The sequence below is a fragment of the Eubalaena glacialis genome, chromosome 6 (genome assembly GCF_028564815.1).
Source record: "Eubalaena glacialis isolate mEubGla1 chromosome 6, mEubGla1.1.hap2.+ XY, whole genome shotgun sequence".
NCBI lineage: Eukaryota > Metazoa > Chordata > Mammalia > Artiodactyla > Balaenidae > Eubalaena > Eubalaena glacialis.
In genome coordinates, this window is record NC_083721.1 from 141,461,160 (window position 1) to 141,482,529 (window position 21,370).

The window sequence follows — 21,370 nt, forward strand, 5'->3', positions numbered from 1 at the left end:
AGCCATCAGCATTGGTGAACTCTGGAAATTAAATAATCCCCAAGGACAATTCAAATCTTTACTATGTTATGATTATATGAATGCCATCATTCAAAGAAGAAAATGTACCAGATGTGTGCTGACACATCTGACACAGATGGACAACACACACACACACACACACACACACACTGAATCCCTTACAAGATGGTTTAACAAAGTTAAAATAGGAAAATGTCCAATCAGCAAATGTTTATTTTACTTAATTCCTGTGGGATGCAGGGCATTGCTCTAGGACTTCCAGAAGCAGAGAGGGTAGAAATAGGCTGAGTTCCAGGTGTTAGAGGAGCATAACCACTGGGTTACATTGGGGGGCAGGGCTGACCAGGGGACACAACTCAGGGCCTCCTCCAGCCTCTGCACCCTTTCCCCTGCCTCTGAGGGAGGCTGACCGATCTCAATTTCTGGAAACAGAAGAGGTGTCTATTCTCACCGCACACGTGTTCTGCTGGACTCACCCACAGACACCTTAGGAAATGGACAACTGGGAAGCTGCAATCAAATAATAACAAAGAAAGAGCAAGGGAGCACTCACTGGTTTTCCCGCAACTCTGGCAGATTTCACGGACCATTCTTTTTTTCACATCCACATTCTTTAGTTTATCAAAGTCTTTAAAAGTGATGATTTTTTCAGAATTGCCCGTTATTGACAGGAGCTGTTCCTTATAAACATCTCCTATGCCCAAAGCCAGAATGCAAATGCCATCTTCTCTCAGGGTCTTCACTGCCGCTGCCACATCATAGCGGGGACCTCCAGATGTGATAACCACCAAAGTCTGAGGGACACCAGCCTTCCTTCTCCCACCAGCGGATTGCTCAAACATAACGCTCACTTGTTTCAGGGCCAAGTCCATTCGCGGAAGCCCGTTGCTCTTCGTGATAGTTTGAATTCGAGACTTCCACTGGGTTTTAGTCAGAGAGTTTTGCAACTCAATAATTTCTTGGTAGCGACTCCCAAATTGTGCTATCCCAATTTTCATCCTTTGAGACTGAATGTCAAAATTATCAATTAAGTCTGACAAGAAAGTTGTCATGGTAACAAAGTCTGAATCAGATACCATGTCAGAGCCATCACAAAAGAAAATCACATCGGCTTCTTGAATGTTACAGACTGCAGTTGAAAAAATAAATCAGTTACTGTCCTTGTGAATCATTCCAAATTTTCCCTTTGCTCAAATATTTAAATTGCTTTACTAAATCCTCACATTCATGGCAAATTGAGATAAGGTAACAGACGAGAGAACCACTATTGGCCCTCAAAGAGAAGAAAAAATAGTGGGGAAGAGAAAGCTAATAGACTTTGTTTCAAATTTTAATTATTTACATGATTCATTTGAAAGGACACTGAACACTACCCTGAGAAAGAAAGTAAGACATTTGACTAGGTTGAATATATTCATTAAAAGGTCATTACAAAGGCTTGAAATCCCTTCAACATACCCATACTGGAATGTTCACCCAAGCCAAGTACCACTGTACTATTATTAGTAATCCTGTTACTATTAATGCTACCATTTTACATTTGTGTTGAAAATTATCATTTAAAAAACCTGTTTAGCATACAATAATGGTTAATATTCATGACCACCTTATGAGGAATTATTCTGTTTGTTAGGTAGAGAAATGGAATTCAGAGGTTAAGTAAGTTGCCTCAGAATATGCAATTACTATGCAGAGGAGCTGGTACCTAGGTCCCTTTTATCCTTAAATCCAGCACTTTTTTATATTACAAATTGTTTTAATAATATCATAACCCAAATATTAAAATTTCATGGACAAGTGTTAATAAACAGGGTACAGGGTCATCTCCCTGAAGTCCAGTGTGAAATGGTCCATAACCAAGGGATGATGCTCAGTTCGCTTCAAATGCAAAGGCTGAGATGGGGCAGCACTAAAGTGATCACGGAAGGTAACTGAGATGACGGAGCATGCATTGCTGACTTCTACTGCCTGTTCTGCCTTCCCCCCTTTCTTTCACAGCTGTGCCTCCCTAATAAAATTCTTGCATCCCAAACTCCATCTCAGCATCTACCTCCAGAAAGACAGGTGTGGGAGATGAGAAGAAAGCAGTCCCCATATTCCTAGGAAAAGACTGTAGTCCTAGTAATGTCCTAGATTTGGTGAGGACCCAGTGATAAACAAGAGCCCAAGCCTGCCCAAGGAGCTTGTAGTCTTGTGATGGGTACAGATAAGGAAACAGCAAGTATGTGTTAAGTGCTACCACCAGGAGAAATAGAAGGTGCAGGAGTTGAGGGACACGGTTGGGACACTGCCGGGTGCTGGGTCAGGAAACTGGCAAACAAAGGCTGGATGTGACAGACAAGCTAGGTGCAGCCAAGGGAAGTGGCAGGCTGGTGTGTTCGCGGTGGGTGGAATGATGCATGCAAAGATGGAGGAATTTCAGGATGATGGGAGAGACTGTGAAATGGGGGGCAAGAGGTGAGGTGGGAGATGTCAGCAGGGGCTATGTGGATCTCAGGAGTTTAGGAACTGTAACCTGTGAGCAGATCAGTGACACAGCCCAGTGTGTATCAGAAAGATCACTCCGTGTTAAGGATGGTCTGGAAGGCAGCAGTACAGTTGGCAAGGGTGGGAGTCTAGGGAAGGACCAGACAGGTGCAAGAATTGAGCTGGCCCCACTCCCTTGGGAAAAGTCATGTTTTTTTCTTAAAGATGATACCATTATTCAGTATCTGAAACCAAGAAGCTGTATTTATTGCTTACTTAAGTAAAGTAGAGCTGTGGAGGTCAGAAGTAGTTTCACCCAGCCCAGCAAATGCTGGTCCGACACAGGATATGGGGGGAGGTTTTGTTTGGGGTTGGACTATTTCACAGAGATGAGAGTGAGTTAATGTCAGTCATAGAAACATGATTTGTGTTGGATACAAAAGTAGGTTTCAAACTGGTAGAGAGGAAGGAAAGGAGGAGGAAAGGAAAAAGAGAAGGAAGTCAGAAGAAGGGAGGGAAGAGGAAAGAAGAAAGGAAGTTAGCTGGTTGACTGATGCATCTGCCATGTCAGGAGGCCTGGGCTAATATCTGGCCAGGATTCCAGCCTTCCAAGCAGGCACAGAGATCTCCTAGATGACTTGTCAATATCTGCTGCTTTGAGGTCAGGTGGCAAATCTCACCCTTTCCTCACTCAGACATGATGCCTCCAGCCCCTCCTGCCCCAGGGTATCTCATGGATCAGCTTTGGTCCCTTCCCTCCTGGTTCCTAGCAGCCAGTCTCTATTACCCCATTCCTGGCCTTTATCCAGAAAAGCTCACTATACCACTTGGACTTCCAATGGCCCTACAGGATGCCAACAATCCCATTTAGAGGGCCCTGGAACTTTGAAGACAAAAGTCTATCTGTTTAAACCATGAAACTCTCCACTTGAGTTTGGCCTGAAACTGATACCGAGTAGTTGCACTTGGGGCCATTAAGCAAACGGGCAGCCGTGAAATGAGGAAAGGTGAATATGGCCCTAAGAAGAGTCCTTTCTGCCAAGAAAAAGGAAACAGGGAGGCCAGATAGCAAGGACTGCTTCTGAAACTTTCTTGTATAATGTCTTCAATATGGTGGCAAAGGACCTTTAGACTCTTGCTTAATCAATAATGCATTTCTTTCAGAGATGAGAAAACTGGTAGCCTGAGCAGAAAAATGTTCATCCTGTGACACCCAGGTAATGGGAAGCCAAGTTATCATTTATTTTTTGTGTAAACTTGTATTGCTATCCCTGTAGAAACTTTAACAACCCAACTTACCCTCTTGTGCATTGGTACACATACTATCTTGCAGAGGCAGGTAAATATCTTTCAGTTTGTTGAAATTACTGACATGGATAGTATAGTTTTTATTCCCTGCCATAGTCTCCAGTTCTTCTTGTTCGGCCTTTCCTACACCCACTGCATAGATGATGATGCCTTTGGCTCTTAATTTCGAAGCCACGTCACTGAGCTGATTTCGGTCATGGGATACCCCATCTGTGATGATGATCAGCATTTGCTTTACGTTTTGCTTGAGACGGCTGCCATGTTCCTCCATGAACAGGTTGTTTGCATGCTTCAGAGCCCTGGCAGTGAAGGTATTCCCTCCCATGCCCCTGGGCCTCCTCAGATGCTCGATGATGGCTGATCTGTTTGAGTACGTATTGAGGTAGAAGAGAACCTCAGGATGATCCGAGTATCTGAGCGCTCCAAACTGAACTCTGTCCGGGCCAACATCCGATTTCTTCACCAAATGGATAGTGACGTTGATCATGCTTTCTTGGTCTTGGGGCAGGATGCTGCCTGAATGGTCCAGCACAAACACAACGTCTAACTGTCTAATACTTTTACAATCTGAAAGGAGAAGAGAGCAGGCATCACAAACTTTCTGCAGTGTGCTCTGCACAGACAGACTAGAAGGGAAGCCAACTACGTTTGCCACGTCCCTCCCACGTGCCAGATACTGCACTTCACTTAGGTACTGTTGCCATTTTAAAGAGAAAGAAGCTGAGGGCTGAGAGATGTACAACTTGCCCACATCATGATTCCAAGGACACTGGCACCCTTATCTATGTAACTCCGTGATCAGATTGGTGCTCCTCACGCCTCCCGACTCTATTCTGCTAAATTTCATTGGGTCATGCAACACCTTTTGCTAAGCAGGCTTTCAACTGGAAGGGAATGTCAGAAGGTAATTCAATGTAGTACAGTGGTGAGACACAACTAATGTTTGCCAGACTGTCCGGTAGTTTTGAAAGGGTCAGGGGCTCAGTGGATAAACTGGGAGTTTCATCCTGCTCCTTCAGGCTCCAGCTGTCTCCTCATCTTCTAGTAGATACACTTTCCCATGTGCACCATGCCTCTTTGTATTTATATGTATTCCTTCCCCTGACTTCTCAAATTGGAACCCAGAAAAACCCACGTAGGGGGAGAGCTAAGTCTCCTGTCACCTCACCCCAGCCCCAAGCCCTCTTCCACATTAGAAGCCAAGCAACCACTCTGGTTCAGTCTCCAAAGTGTGAGCTTGTTTCCACTCTTTTCCTTCCCTAAGTAACTTAAGCACATGCTTCCCAAAGGTTCACCCTCCACCTGCCTATCTTACCTCCAATCCTTATTTCTGGCAATGAGGCCTCAAAATTTCAAGTCTCATCCACTGTGGATGAGCCCAGGCTATGTCAGAAAAACAACCCAGTGTGATTTGGTGACTAATCATAAATTGATAAATATTTATGAGTTGACTTGATAAATATTTATGAATTGATCTAATGTATGAGTCAGCTAAAACTTCACCTCATGCTATAGACAGGGTCTCCACAAACACTACATTTCTCAAAATGAAGAAAGGCCAGAAAGAGCCCTTTGGATTTCAAAGGTGGGGCTGTGGCCTTAAGGTAAGCCTTTCTTAGAATGTCTCCACAATCCCAAGAGTTTGGGAATCACTGCCATTCTTGGAGGAAGAAAAAAAATTCCAGTTAAGCTGTTCCAAGAGAAATCTTAGACCTATTGCCTACAGCTCAGAGTTTATACTAAGACATCTTATTTGTTAACTTTCTGAAATTTTGAAACACATAATCCTGAAGAACAAAGTCCAGAGGAGGCCTCTGTTGCCAGAGGAACAATATACAATTACTAATGCTTTGGTTTGTTCCCTTAGTTGTATCCAAAACACAGATAACAACAGCACGTGGTAGATTTAATAGCACAGGTGCTGTTAGCCTTACGTGTGGATTTATAGCAAGTTCTTACTCGAGTCATTAAAACTGATGGGCTCAAACTGAAGGTTGCTCAATTCAATTTGAAAAGGATTACAGTTTGTCAGATAAAAATGATGACCCCAAGCAATTGTTTTAAGAAAAGTAACAAATTAAAATTTTCCAAAGGGATAGACACACGAACAGCTGATACATGATACTTAGCTGATAGAGGGTAAGAGAATAATGTGAAGTAATGAAAATATACACTATAACTTTAAAATACAGAGGGTTTTTGTTGGGGGGATGCTGTGCTTAGGATATTGGTTTTAATTTAACTAAGAGGAAGATGAATTTGTATTTCTATTTACTGCTTAACAATGGTTATAGGTAGCCAAGAAACAATTTGGGGAATCATTTGGGATTAAAAATTGGCTCTGGAAAATCTAGGTATGCAGGTATTAAAGAGTTGAAAATTTAATGTAAAATTCTGAGACCTTCTTGGAATATATTTAAAGTCATCAAAATCAGAGTACATTTTGCCAAATTAGTTGACAAAACTGTTATTCTAGAATATGCCTTGGTATTTCGTATATATGTTCCTGAGGTCATGGGTATTTTAACATAGCATAGATAAGACCAAAATTTAATACCAAAGTCCAGTTGGAGTCCAAGCCCAGTGTCCAAGTCACTGTTCACCCCACTATAAAGTCAACAGCTCACACCCTTGAGTCCTGAAGGATAACAGGGTCACTTACCATGAAGAGCACACACACGGAAGATGAGTTTACTCTCTATTGCCTTTAGATCATCGAAGCTCTCAACTTGGAAGACCAGGCTGCCGTCCCCACTGATCTCCTCCAGCTGAGTTCTATTGGCCCCGTACACCCCCACAGAGAAGATGACCACACCTTTGTCCCGAAGAGCTTTTGCAGGGTCTATCACATCATCTTGGGCTTCTCCATCAGTGATGAGGATGAGAAACTTTTTGACCATTGAACGGCCCCCCTTGGGCTCAGTGAAGTATGGATCCACAAAGGTTAGTGCACTTCCAGTCAAAGTGTTTTCGTTGATGGGAGACATTCTGTTTATTGCATCAGAAATTTCTTTTTGTGTATAGTATTTATCAAGCTGGAATTCTTCCCTATTATAATCACTGAATTGAATGACACCAATTCGGGTTTTGTCTGGGCCAATCTGAACCTTAGCTAACAGGTTTTTCATGAAGGTTTTCATTTTCCCAAAATTTTCGGATCCTATACTGCTAGAACCATCCACCAGAAACATGATATCGACCTTCATGTATTCACATCCTGCATGTAATCAAAAAGACCAGAAATAAGCCAGGTTGGAATTGTCCTCAGAATGTATACAAGACAGTAAAGCAGAAATAAATCCTTTAATCAGAAAACATCAAAAATTAACTCAAGCAACTTCCATTGCATTTGAAAATTTTATCTGCTTCTTTTGTAGAAGCCTGCTGACTAGAACCCTAAATCAGAAATTCATTGAAGATTACCTAAGAAGTTTTAAAAAAGAAATGCAACTTCAAAAGTATATATTCATTCACTCGCTTATGCATATATGCATTATGCATTTATTCATAATTATTCATTCATAATTCTTGAAGTTTATAAAATAGAAAGCATCAGGCCATGCATTAAGGATGCAATTGTGATCAAAAAAGAAAGACAGAGAAAAGTAAGCAATTTTTGGCACTAATATGACTAATATTCCAGGGTTTTATGTATATTCTTGAAACACAAAATTCCAGGTAATCTTTATATAGCATTATTTTCTGGGATAATTTAAAGTGATTTGGGGGGGGACCTTCAAGATGGCAGAGGAGTAAGATGTGGAGATCACATTCCTCCCCACAATACATCAAAAATATATCTACATGTGGAACAACTCCTATCGAATGCTGACAAAAGAAAAAAGAAAAAACAGAGACAAAAGAATAGGGCCTGGACCTGCACCTCTGGGAGGGAACTGTGAGGGAGGAAAAGTTTCCACACACTAGGAAGCCCCTTCACTGGCAGAGACGGGGGGTGGAAGGGGGAAGCTTTGGAGCCATGGAGGAGAACGCAGCAACAGGGATGCAGAAGACAAAGAGGAGAGATCCCCTCAAAGAGGATCAGTGCTGACCAGCACTCACCAGCCTGAGAGGGTTGTCTGCTCACCTGCTGGGATGGGTGGGGGCTGGGAGCCGAGGTTCCGGCTTCGGAGGTCAGATCCCAGGGAGAGGACTGGGGTTGGCTGCATGAACACAGCCTGAAGGGGGCTAGTGTGCCACAGTTAGCCGGGAGGGAGTCTGGGAAAAAGTCTGGACCTGCCTAAGAGGCAAGAGATAATTGTTTTGGGATGCATGAGGAGAGGGGATTCCTTCCCTGTCTGCCCACAGAAGACAGAGCACCACCTAAATGAGCTCCAGAGATGGGTGGGAGCTGCAGATATCAGCTCTGACCACACAGATGGGCATGAAATGCTAATGCTGCTGCTGCAGCCACCAAGAATCCTGTGTGCAAGCACAGGTCACTATCCACACCCCCACCCCAGGAGGCTGTGCAGCCAGCCACTGCCAGGGTCCCGTGACCCAGGGACAAATTCCCTGGGAGAACACGTGGCACGCCTCAGGCTGTTTCAATGTCATGGCGGCCTCTTCCACTGCAGGCTCGCCCCGCATTCTAATTATAACTACCGTACCCCTCCCTCCCCCCGGCCTGAATGAGCCAGAGACATATAGTCAGCTGCTGCTTTAACCCTGTCCTGTCTGGGTGGGAACAGATGCCTGAGGGTGACCTAAATGTAGAGGTGGGGCCAAAACCAAAGCTGAACCCCAGGAACTGTGGGAACAAAGAAGACAAAGGGAAATCTCTCCATTCAGCATCAGGAGCAGTGGATTACATCCCCAGAATCAACTTCATGTACCCTGCATCTGTGGAATACCTGAATAGACAATGAATCATCCCAAAATTGAGGCGGTGGACTTTGGGAGCAAATGTAGACTTGGGTTTGCTGTCTGCAACTGACTGGTTTCTGATTTTTATGTTTATCTTAGTATAGTTTTCAGTGATTGTTATCATTGGTGGATTTGTTTATTGGTTTTGTTTCTCTCTTCTTTTTATTATTATTATTTTTTATTTGAATAATTTTTAAAATTATTTAAAAATTTTTTCTTTTACTTTTTCTCCCTTTTCTTCTGAGCCATGTGGCTGACAAGGTCTTGGTGCTCCAGCCTGGTGTCAGGCATGAATCACTGAGGTGGGAGAGTCGAGTTCAGGACATTGGATGAGCAGAGACCTCTAGGCCCCACATAATATCAATATGTGAGAGCTCTCCCAGATATCTCCATCTCAATGGTAAGACCCAATTCCACCCAATGGTCAGCAAGCTCCAGTGTTCGATGCCCCATGCCAAACAACTAGCAAGACAGGAACACAACTCCACCCATTAGAAGAGTCTACCTAAAATAATACTAAGTTCACAGACACCTAAAAACACACCACCGGCTGCAGCCATGACCACCAGAAAGACAGGATCCAGCCTCACCCACCAGAAGACTGGCACCAGTCCCCTCCACCAGGAAGCCTACACAAGCCACTGAACCAACCTCACCCACTGGGGACAGACACCAAAAACAACAGGAACTATTAACCTGCAGCCTGTGAAAAGGAGACGCCAAACTCAGTAAGTTAAACAAAATGAGAAGACAGACAAAAATGCAGCAGATGAAGGAGCAAGGTAAAAATCCACCAGACCAAACAAATGAAGAGGAAATAGGCAGTCTACCTGAAAAAGAATTCAGAGTAATGATAGTAAAGATGATCCAAAATCTTAGAAATACAAGGGAGAAAATACAAGAAACGTTTAAGAAGGACCTAGAAGAACTAAAGAGCAAACAAACAATGATGAACAATGTAACAAATGAAAGTAAAAATTCTCTACAAAGAATCAATAGCAGAATAACTGAAGCAGAAGAATGGATAAGTGACCTGGAAGATAAAATAGTGGAAATAACTACTGCAGAGCAGAATAAAGAAAAAATAATGAAAAGAATTTAGGACAGTCTCAGAGATCTCTGGGACAACATTAAATGCACCAACATTTGAATTACAGTGGTCTCAGAAGAAGAGGAGGAAAAGAAAGGGTCTGAGAAGATACTTGAAAACTTCACTAATATGGGAAAGGAAATAGTCAGTCAAGATCAGGAAGCACAAAGAGTCCCATACAGGATAAATCCAAGGAGAAACATGCCAAGACACATATTAAGCAAACTATCAAAAATTAAATACAAAGAAAAAATATTAAAAGCAGCAAGGGAAAAGAAACAAATAACATACAAGGGAATCCCTATAAGGTTAACAGCTGATCTTTCAGCAGAAACTCTGCAAGCCACAAGGGAGTAGCAGGGCATATTTAAAGTGATGAGAGCAAAAAACTACAACCAAGATTGCTCTACCCAGCAAGGATCTCATTGAGATTTGAACAGAGAAAATAAAACCTTTAGAGACGAGCAAAAGTTAAGAGAATTCAGTACCACCAAACCAGCTAAACAGCAAATGCTAAAGGAACTTCTGTAGGTGGGAAACACAAGGGAAAGAAAAGACCTAGAAAAACAAACCCAAAACGTTAAGAAAATGGTAATAGGAACATACATAATGATAATTACCTTACATGTAAATGGAATAAATGCTCCAACCAAAAGACATACACTGGCTGAATGGAAACCAACACAAGACCCATATATATGCTGTCTACAAGAGACCCACTTCAGACCTAGGGACACATACAGACTGAAAGTGAGGGCATGGAAAAAGATATTCCATGCAAATGGAAATCAAAAGAAAGCTGGAGTAGCAATTCTCATAGCAGACAAAATAGGCTTTAAAATAAAGACTATTACAAGAGACAAAGAAGGACACTACATAATGATCAAGGGATCAATCCAAAAAAAAGATATAACAATTGTAAATATTTATACACCCAACATATACACTCAATACATAAGGCAAGTGCTAACAGCCATAAAAGGGGGAATTGACAGTAACAAAATAATAGTGGGAGACTTATCCCATTTTCACCAATGGGCAGATAATCCAAAATGAAAATAAATAAGAAAACACAAGCTTTAAATGACACATTAAACAAATGGACTTAATTGATATTTATAGGACATTCCATCCAAAAACAACAGAATACACTTTCTTCTCAAGTGCTTATGGAACATTCTCCAGGATAGATCAGGTCTTGCATCACAAATCAAGCCCTGGTAAATTTAAGAAAATCGAAGTCATATCAAGTATCTTTTCCGACCACAAATCTATGAGACTAGGTATCAGTTACAGGAAAAAAGATGTAAAAAAACGAACACATGGAGGATAAACAATACGCTACTAAATAACCAAAGGATCACTGAAGAAATCAAGGGGGAAATCGAAAAATACCGAAAAACAAATGACAATGGAAACAGGATGATCCAAAACCTATAGGATACAGCAAAAGCAGTTCTAAGAGGGAAGTTTATAAGAATAGAATCTTGCCTCAGGAACAAAAAAAATCTCAAATAAACAACCTAAGCTTACGCCTAAAGCAATTAGAGAAAGAAGAACAAAAAAATCCCAAAGTTAGCAGAAGGAAAGAAATCATAAAGATCAGATCAGAAATAAATGAAAAAGAAATGAAGGAAACAATAGCAAAGATCAATAAAACTAAAAGCTAGTTCTTTGAGAAGATAAACAAAATTGATAAACCATTAGCCAGACTCATCAAGAAAAAAAGGGAGAAGACTCAAATCAACAGAATTAGAAATGAAAAAGGAGAAGACACAACTGACACTGCAGAAATACAAAGGATCATGAGAGATTGCTACAAGCAACTATATGCCAATAAAATGGACAACCTGGAAGAAACGGACAAATTCTTAGAAACGCACAACCTTCCGAGACTGAACCAGGAAGAAATAGAAAATATGAACAACCAATCACAAGCACTGAAATTGAAACTGTGATTAAAAATCTTCCAAGAAACAAAAGCCCAGGACCAGATGGCTTCACAGGCGAATTCTATCAAACATTTAAAAAAGAGTTAACACCTGTCCTAATCAAACTCTTCCAAAATATAGCAGAGGGAGGAACACTTCCAAACTCTTTCTGTGAGACCACCATCACCCTGATACCAAAACCAGACAAAGATGCCACAAAAAAAAAGAAATCTACAGGCCAATATTACTGATGAACATAGATGCAAAAATCCTCAACAAAATACTAGCAAGCAGAATCAAACAGTACATTAAAAGGATCATACACCATGATCAAGTGGTGCTTAACCCAAGAATGCAAGGATTCTTCAGTATACACAAATCAATAAATGTGATAAACAATATCAACAAATTGAAGGATAAAAACCATATGATAATTTCAGTAGATGCAGAAAAAGCTTTTGACAAATTTCAACACCCATTTATGATAAAAACCCTCCAGAAAGTAGGCCTATAGGGAACCTACCTCAACATATTAAAGGCCATATATGCCAAACCCACAGCCAACAACATTCTCAATGGTGAAAAACTGAAACCATTTCCACTAAGATCAGGAATAAGACAAGGTTGCCCACTCTCACCACTATTATTCAACATAGTTTTGGAAGTTTTAGCCACAGCAATCAGAGAAGAAAAAGAAATAAAAGGAATCCAAATCGGAAAAGAAGAAGGAAAGCTGTCACTGTTTGCAGATGACATGATACTATACATAGAGAATCCTAAAGATGTTACCAGAAAACTAGTAGAGCTAATCAATGAATTTGGTAAAGTAGCAGGATACAAAATGAATGCACAGAAATCTCTTGCATTCTTATACACTAACAATGAAAAATCAGAAAGAGAAATTTAGGAAACACTCCCATTTACCTTTGCAACAAAAAGAATAATATACCTAGGAATAAACCTACCTAAGGAGTCAAAAGACCTGTATGCAGAAAACTATAAGACACTGATGAAAGAAATTAAAGATGATACAAATAGATGGAGAGATATACCATGTTCTTGGATTGGAAGAATCAACATTGTGAAAATGACTATACTACCCAAAGTAATCTACAGATTCAGTGCAATCCCTATTAAACTCCTAGTGGCATTTTTCACAGAACTAGAACAAAAAATTTCACAATTTGTATGAAGACACGAAAGACCCAAATAATCAAAGCAATCCTGAGAAAGAAAAATGGAGCTGGAGGAATCAGACTTCTTGACTTCAGACTATACTACAAAGCTACAGTAATCAAGACAGTATGGTACTAACACAAAAACAGAAATATAGATCAATGGAACAGGATAGAACTATTAGAGATAAACCCATGCACATATGGTCACCTTTTCTTTGATAAAGGAGGCAAGAATATACAATGGAGAAAAGATAGCCTCTTTAATAAGTGGTGCTGCGAAAACTGAAGAGCTACATGTAAAAGAATGAAATTAGAACACTTCCTAACACCATACACAAAAATAAACTCAAAATGGATTAAAGACCTATATGTAAGGCCAGACACTACAAAACTCTTAGAGGAAAACATAGGCAGAACACTCTATGACATAAATCACAGCAAGATCCTTTTTGACCCACCTCCTAGAGAAATGGAAATAAAAAGAAAAATAAACAAATGGGACCTAATGAAACTTAAAAGCTTCCACACAGCAAAAGAAACCATAAACAAGACGAAAAGACAACCCTCCGAATAGGAGAATATATTTGCAAATGAAGCAACTGACAAAGGATTAATCTCCAAAATTTACAAGCAGCTCATGCATCTCCATTTCAGAAAAAACAAACAACCCAATCCAAAAATGGGCAGACCTAAATAGACATTTCTCCAAAGGAGATATACAGATTGCCAACAAACACATGAAAGGATGCTCAACATCACTAATCATTAGAGAAATGCAAATCAAAACTGCAATGAGGTATCACCTCACACCAGTTAGAATGGGCATCATCAGAAAATCTACAAAGAATAAATGCTGGAGAGGGTGTGGAGAAAAGGGGACCCCATTGCACTGTTGATGGGAATGTAAATTGATACAGCCACTATGGAGAAGAGTATGGAGGTTCCTTAAAAAAACTAAAAATAGAACTACCATATGACCCAGCAATCCCACTACTGGGCATATACCCTGAGCAAACCATAATCCAAAGAGAGTCATGTACCACAATGTTCACTGCAGCTCTATTTATGATAGTCAGGACATGGAAGCAACCTAAGTGCACATTGACAGATGAATGGATAAAGAAGATGTGGCACATATATACAATGGAATATTACTCAGCCATAAAAAGAAACGAAATTGAGTTTTTTGTAGTGCGGTGGATGGACCTAGAGTCTGTCATACAGAATGAAGTAAGTCAGAAAGAGAGCAACAAATACTGTATGCTAGCACATATATATGGAATCTAAAAAAAAAAAAAAACGTTTCTGACTAACCTTGGGGCAGGACAGGAATAAACATGTAGACGTTGAGAATGGACTTGAGGATGTGGGGAGGGAGAAGGGTAAGCTGGGAAGAAGTGAAAGAGTAGCATTGACATATATATTTTTACTATCAAATGTAAAATAGATAGCTAATGGGAAGCAGCTGCCTAGCACAGGGAGATCAGCTCAGTGCTTTTTGACCAGTTAAAGGGGTGGGATAAGGAGCATAGGAGGGAGATGCAAGAGGGAGGGGATATGGGGATATATGTATACATATAGCTGATTCACTTTGTTATACAGCAGAAACTAACCCAACATTGTAAAGCAATTATACTCCAATAAAGATGTTTAAAAAAAAAGTGATTTTATAAACACTACAAATCAATATTAGAAATTTGGGTGAAAAGCTTTTACTAGAGATAATAAGTACATTAGTAAGCACATATCCATTCAACATGGACTGTTCCTTTATTTATACATAAAATTTGTAGATACCCTACTGACTGGAAGTAGACATTTATATGCATATATATGTATCTCTACATATATACACACATAGAAGACCAATTTCTATAAGCCATAAAAAAGTGTTACTAATTCATGGTGCAGGAGTTGTGTGTGTATATATATACATATATATGTACCATAGTATATATTTATATTACATATTCTATATATAGTATAAATATATTTTCTTTAGCATGTATCTCCTTAGTCTTAACCTTTTTGTCTGTCTGTTTTCACTGCCGTTCTTTTACAGCCCCTCCCTCAATACTCACAGAATCTATTCCATAGTATTTGAAAATGTATCATCATTTTCAAATGATGATACATTTGAAAACGATGATACAGTATCAGCCATAGAAGAATTAAAAGATGCTATCTGTTTTTTAATAACTTGTATAAGGCTCACCAGAGGGTATTAAAACCATCATTTGAGATCAAAATGCCCTGGAGCCATTTTGAAAGTTGTAAATAGGGAAGTTCCCAAAGACGTTTGTGGCCTTGGCAAAGCCCCTGCTCTGCGAAGTGTGGAAGGCTCTCTTCCATGAACACATGTCAAAAGAGGAGACTTTTACCTGTGGTTCAGTATTCACAGGATCTACCTCCTCATCTCTATTTGTGATGCAAGCTGATTCTTGCCCTCTACCATCTCCCACTCTTCCATGTCAATAAAAGAGTTTCAACTAGGCAGATGGTCACCCAGGTAAAGACTATATTTCCCAGGCTTCCTTGAAGCTAGATGTGGCCCTGTGACTAAGTTCTTGCTAGTAGATATTAGCAGGACTGATTTGGCCACTTCTGGGTCTTAACAATAAAACAATTGAGCATGGTGGGCTCCCCTGGCCCTATCTCCCTTTCCACAAATGCAGGATGATGAGGACTGGCGCTCCATTTGACCTAGAGATGGGTGCTATGTGTTGAGCATGGACCAGCCTCTTTGCTAGACCTGGACTGCTTACCCTGGACTATTGCACAAAAGAGAAACAATATTCTATGTTGTGTAGTTTAGGGTCTTTTTGCTAGAACCACTTAACTTGCCCCTGAACCAATACACAGTGTCACTCCATCCACCTGTGCTCTGAGACCAGTCAGTGGTTTCCAGGCCCTCCAGCATAGGGTCCTTAGTTTTCCTGTCTCTCTATTCACCATATTATGGCGCATTTCCTTGTCCACAGTTTGTCTCCTCCCTCAGGTGTGCCAGGGTTTTGGCACCTGAACTGCAACTACCTGATCAACAAAAAACATATTGTCTTTCTTCAGATTGGTCCATGACTTTCTCCCTTGAGAAGACCTGAAGTACAATCTATTTTAGGTTTCCTGAGACTCTTTTACTTTCCTTGGCATCAACTCCAGGAAACGTCAGGGAACCTGTACTCTTACACTCATTCTAAGACATCCTGAAGACCCTACTCTACTACTGTCCATAACAGGAAGAAAAAAATCAATAAAGTTGTGATTTAGGATTTTGCTGTTAATGCTACTTATTTGCTGGTTTATTTTTCTTCGGACTTTAGTGACTCAGAAAAAATTCTAACACATTTTCACTTTTGTAAGTTCAAGTAAGTGAGAATTCTTTTCCCTTCCACATCAGTGAATACCTTGACCAACTTTTAAAATAGCCACGTTTTATGTAGCACTTACCATGGGCTAAGCCCTCTTCTAAGTGCCCTGCATGCATTAGTACCTTTAAGCTTCACAATAAGCCTACACATATGGGACAAAGGCAGGTAGACAGTAAGTAACCCATTCAAGGTCCACAGCCAATAATTGATAAATCTGGGTTGTGAACTTTGATGCTTTGACTCCATCATCCTTTATCTTAATCAGTAAGTAACATGACTCTTGGCAGACAATATTTTCAGGTGCTAATACTCACAGTCAGCACACACCACCTTCAATTAGTAAGTGGCTATTATTATTTTTTAAAATTTTATTGAAGTATAGTTGATTAACAATGTCATGTTAGTTTCAGGTGTACAGCACAGTGATTCAGATATATATATATATACTTTTTCAGATTCTTTTCCCTTATAGGTTATTACAAAATATTGAGTACAGTCCCCTGTGCTATACAGTAGTAGGTTCTTGTTATTTATTTTATATATAGTAGTGTGTATGTGTTAAACCTAACCTCCTAAATTATCCCTCCCCCCCTTTTCCCCTTGGTAACCATAAGTTTGTTTTCTATGTCTGTGGGTCTATTTCTGTTTTGTAAATAAGTTCATTTGTATCTTTTTTTTAGATAAGTGGCTATTACTAATAAGAGAAATAACAATCAGGTGCAGGAATTTGCACATTGTTCTTCCTTACTTCTGTTACTTAATTTTTAGTCAGAACAAAAATGCAAATACGTGTTTCTGTTATAAATAAAAATAAGCAAGGGTTACATATGTCCTAGGTATGCATTCATAATAGAGAAATAATGGTTGGTGTTTATTATGCTAAACCTATATGGATACTCTGATGCAGGTATTATCCTCATTTTCTAGACAAGGAAGTTCAAGGTTCAAGCAGTGAAGTGAGTTGAACCCTAATCTACTTAAAGCCAGAGCCCATTTTCTTTCCACTGTCCTCATCTGCCTGAATTAGTGTGTACACACACACACACACACACAAATATAAAGTTTCTTATCCTCCACAGCAGTGGGCTTTGTCAGAGCAATGACATTCTTAGCAACCTTCACACTTATGGCTTTCCAGATGGTCTTAGGGCAGCTGTCTATAGAGGGATTCTCCAACCTTGGCAATTGGCTTAAAGTGAGGTGCTGAATCCCTCCACAGTTATAAAGGAAGTTAGCAAAATGTGAGCCAGACAACTGGTCACGTCATTCCTTGTTTCGGCCTATTAGTCCACCTGAAGCAACCAACGAAGTACAGAGAATAAAGCCTTTTTCTTTTGCTTACCTTTCTCAGTGCAGATGCTGCGAACAACTTCATTTTTGATGCTTTTTAAAGAATCAAAGTTCTGTCCAAAGTTAACCCTTTCCTCTGCCCCAGCAATTTGTTGCAGTTGTGTTCTGTTAGCCTCACCAATGCCAACCACGTGGATGGTGATGTGTTCAGCCCTTAGTCTCTCAGCAGGTTCCAGGACACCATCCATGGACATCCCATCAGTCAACACAATGAGGTAACAGGGTACCTCATTCATCCTCTGCTTCCTTCCCTTCCTTATTAGTGGCAGAATGAAATCCAGGGCTGCCCCAGTAAGAGTGTTGCCTCCAAGGTGCTTGATGTTAGAAACAGCCTTTCTTAATGTCACATCATTAGTATAGTCATTGATATCAAATTCCACTTCCTTCTCGTGGGAATACTGCACAGCTCCAACTCGGACTTTGCCTGGGCCGATGCTAAACATCTCTATCACAGCCAACATAAATTCCTTGATTTGTTCAAAGTGTTTATTCTGAATGCTGCTTGAGCCATCAATGAGGAAATAGAGATCAGCCTCTTTTGTATCTACACAGCCTGCAGAAAAATGGAAAGCAGAAATTGCATTCTCTGTTAACTATAGAGAATCTGGAGAGAACATTGCAGGAGGGTTTGGAGAGGAGGATGAGGACACTTCAGGTTTGCACGGAGCCTGGACACTTCGCTGCGCACATTCATACCCATTTTCTCCTTTGAAATTTACCACAACCTTCTGAGGAAATTGAAACTGAATGAGGCCTAGTGGTTTGCCTGAGGTCACACAGCCAGTGAATTAAAGAGTAAGGACGAGATTCCCAAGTCTCCAGGCTTTTAGTTAAAATTGTTTTTCTGGTATTGACACCTGGCTTTTTAGTTTATGCCTTATCATTTCCTGAGAAATGGGATGGGATAGATGACCTTCTGTTCTTACTTCCCCAATAACCTCTTCTGACCAGAGCAACTAGAATAATGTATTTAAAACTAGAACCAGATCATATTACTCTTCTGCTTAAATGATTGATCATTGTATTTAGAATTTAAAAATGAAAAATCAGCCTGATCTTTCCCCCTTCTTTTCTCTCTGACCCTATTTCCAGCAATTCTTCATCTTCCTCACTGTGTTCCAGCGACACTGGGCTTATCCTGTACTCTAAATGTGCCCCAGGGCTTTTGCACCTGCCCTCTTTCCTGAAATATTCTTCCCCCGAAATCTTCATGGCTGGTTCCTTCTCACCTCCTGGACATGCCAATTCAAATGTCGGTTCTTTAGAAGGGCTTCCCTTCCAGCTAAAGCACATCAATCATTGTCTATTCTATTAACCTGTCTATTTTCCTTATGATGCCCATTACTTTCTGAAATTACCTATGCATTTGTTCATGAGCACAGCTTGTCTCCTGTCACAGAATGTCAGCTCCATGAGGGCGAGACGTTGCCTAGTTTTCTGCTTCTGCCCGGTAGACCTGCTATATCACAGGATTTCAACAGAAAATTGTAAATGAAGGAGCTCTCAATGTTCCTTCCTTTGTTGAGCAGCTTCTCTGAAAAAGTGCTTTAACTTTCCTAATAGTCTATTTACAACTCTATTTAGCCATTTTTGAAATTGGGTAGAAGGAAAAGCATACCTTTAAAATTTAGTTATGTGCACAATTACCTGGTTGAGTATGTGAAAATGTCTTTAAAATACAAGACAATTTAGTCATTTCAGAAATATTTTCTTTCTTGATAGCTTGTTGGCAATATATGGCTATTGACACTACTTCAGGCTATGAGGAGTTGGTCCTTAAGAAATCAGAAATACTGGAAATAAGTTTGACCCTGAGAATTAAACTATGAAATCTACATATAAAGTATTAGGGCAGGGACTACCCTGGTGGCACAGTGGTTAAGAATCCGCCTGTCAATGCAGGGGACACGGGTTCGAGCCCTGGTCCGGGAAGATCCCACATGCCACTAAGCAACTAAGCCCGTGCACCACAACTACTGAGCCTGCACTCTAGAGCTCACGACCCACAATTACTGAAGCCTGTGCACCTAGAGCCCATGCCTCACAGCAAGAGAAGCCACTGCAATGAGAAGCTCATGCGCCGCAACGAAGAGTAGCCCCCGCTCCCTGTAACTAGAGAAAGCCCGCGTGCAGCAACGAAGACCCAACACAGCCAAAAATAAATAAATAAATTTATTTTAAAAAAAAGTATTAGGGCAAAGGTAAGCAGTTATCTGCAAAAGACAGGGGTGATGCCAGGCCACAAAAACTTGACAGCAACCAGAATGAATTGACTTATATATGTAATAAAGAAGAATGGTGGTCAGTAATGAGGAAGAGAAAAATTCGAGTCCGGGGGTAACCATGGCAATACCCATCCAACCCTGCCTGGAGCTGTGAGTCACATGTTGCTATTAAAATGTGAACTTAAACTGATTAAAATTAAATAAAATTTAAAAGTCAGCTCCTCAGTTGCAAAAGCCACATTTCAGGTGCTTAACAGTCCCACGTGTCTAGTAGCTATTATATTGGACAGTGTAATTACAGAATATATTCATCTAAAAAGTTAAAGTGGACAGGGTTGAAGAGAAATGTGTCTTCTGGCACAAGGCCTCACCTGCACAGTTATACAGAGAGATAGACAGAGATGTAGATCTATATATTTGATTTTAAAATAGTCATTCCCCTGATTAAATACCACTAGACATTTCAGTCATAAAACTAACTCCCTTGCTCTGATTCCACATCCTCCAGCAGTCTTTTGATTACAGTTTAGCTTCTGACTTGTCTATATGTCTACAGGGAGAGACTATGTTGCTCAGAGGACATGAATGTCTAGCTCCCTAGGCACTAATAGTTCCATTTCAGAGATAATCGTCAATCTTTTTTATGCATTGCCTCTTGGTTTGGTTAATGTGAGTCTTTCCTTGCTTTAATGAAGTTCTATTTAATAAATTGAATACCTAGTGGTGCCGAAGGTGGTGGATACAGCAGGGACTAAGTCAGTAGAGATTGGTTCTCTGTGTCTGACCATTCTGAAACTACAAAGCTGGCCGCCTCACTGTAGACCATGGCAAATTCACTGAGGTAGTGGCTCTCAGATATTGCTAGCGTGAGTTTGTTGGGGAGCTTTCTAAAATCCAGGTGGCCTAGGCCCTACTCGCAGAGACTGAGTCATTGGGTTGGGCCACTGAATTATTAACAAGCTCCTTAGGAAGTCCTGATAAATTTACAGCAGACATTTTTGGTGCTCCGCCTGTATCCCCTCAAATCCTTTACCATTTCTGTGTAACCAGTTCCCAGCACTTTCATTCCAATAGCTAGCACCTGTGTCTGTGGGTGGGTGGGCTGCTCTCGGGTTGTTGAAACCCTTTTTGCTTGGTATTAAGCCAGAGGTGTCTGGAAATGTACATTCCCTTCTGTGTGCTGGAATATAAATTCTCCAGTTACATTGCCCCTTGACTAGGACAAATCTAAGGTTTAACCCACACTGTCTCTCAAATGGTCCTGTGGAATTGACCCTCCATGGGACTTTGCTTATCATCCTGTCCTTCCTGGTCCCATATCCTCCCTTCTCTACCAATCTCCAGTTTTTCCTGGGTATATTTTTAATATATCAGTTTCACATGAATCCTTATCTGACATCTACATCTGAGGAACTCAATCTAAGTCAGGTACCAGTATTAGAGAACCACTGAATTAATAAGAATCCACTTACTGAGGCCTTATGGAAGATAAGGATGGCCCTTGTCCTAGCCTTGGTCCCATACCTTCCCATTTAGAAATTCTGTAATGACAATAATATTTTTTTGT

The 21,370-nt window shown here is 40.5% G+C and overlaps 1 protein-coding gene across 1 annotated transcript in view; it reads right to left on the reverse strand.

The window, feature by feature from the left end:
- Positions 1-21,370, reverse strand: part of COL6A5 (collagen type VI alpha 5 chain) — a 109,392-nt gene that overhangs the window by 80,572 nt on the left and 7,450 nt on the right. The window contains exons 4-7 of the mRNA XM_061194690.1: positions 17,571-18,131; positions 6,458-7,012; positions 3,787-4,362; positions 575-1,150 (exon numbers count right to left, since the gene is read on the reverse strand). Coding sequence (XP_061050673.1) covers positions 575-1,150; positions 3,787-4,362; positions 6,458-7,012; positions 17,571-18,131 — 2,268 coding nt within the window. The remainder of the gene's footprint in view (positions 1-574; positions 1,151-3,786; positions 4,363-6,457; positions 7,013-17,570; positions 18,132-21,370) is intronic.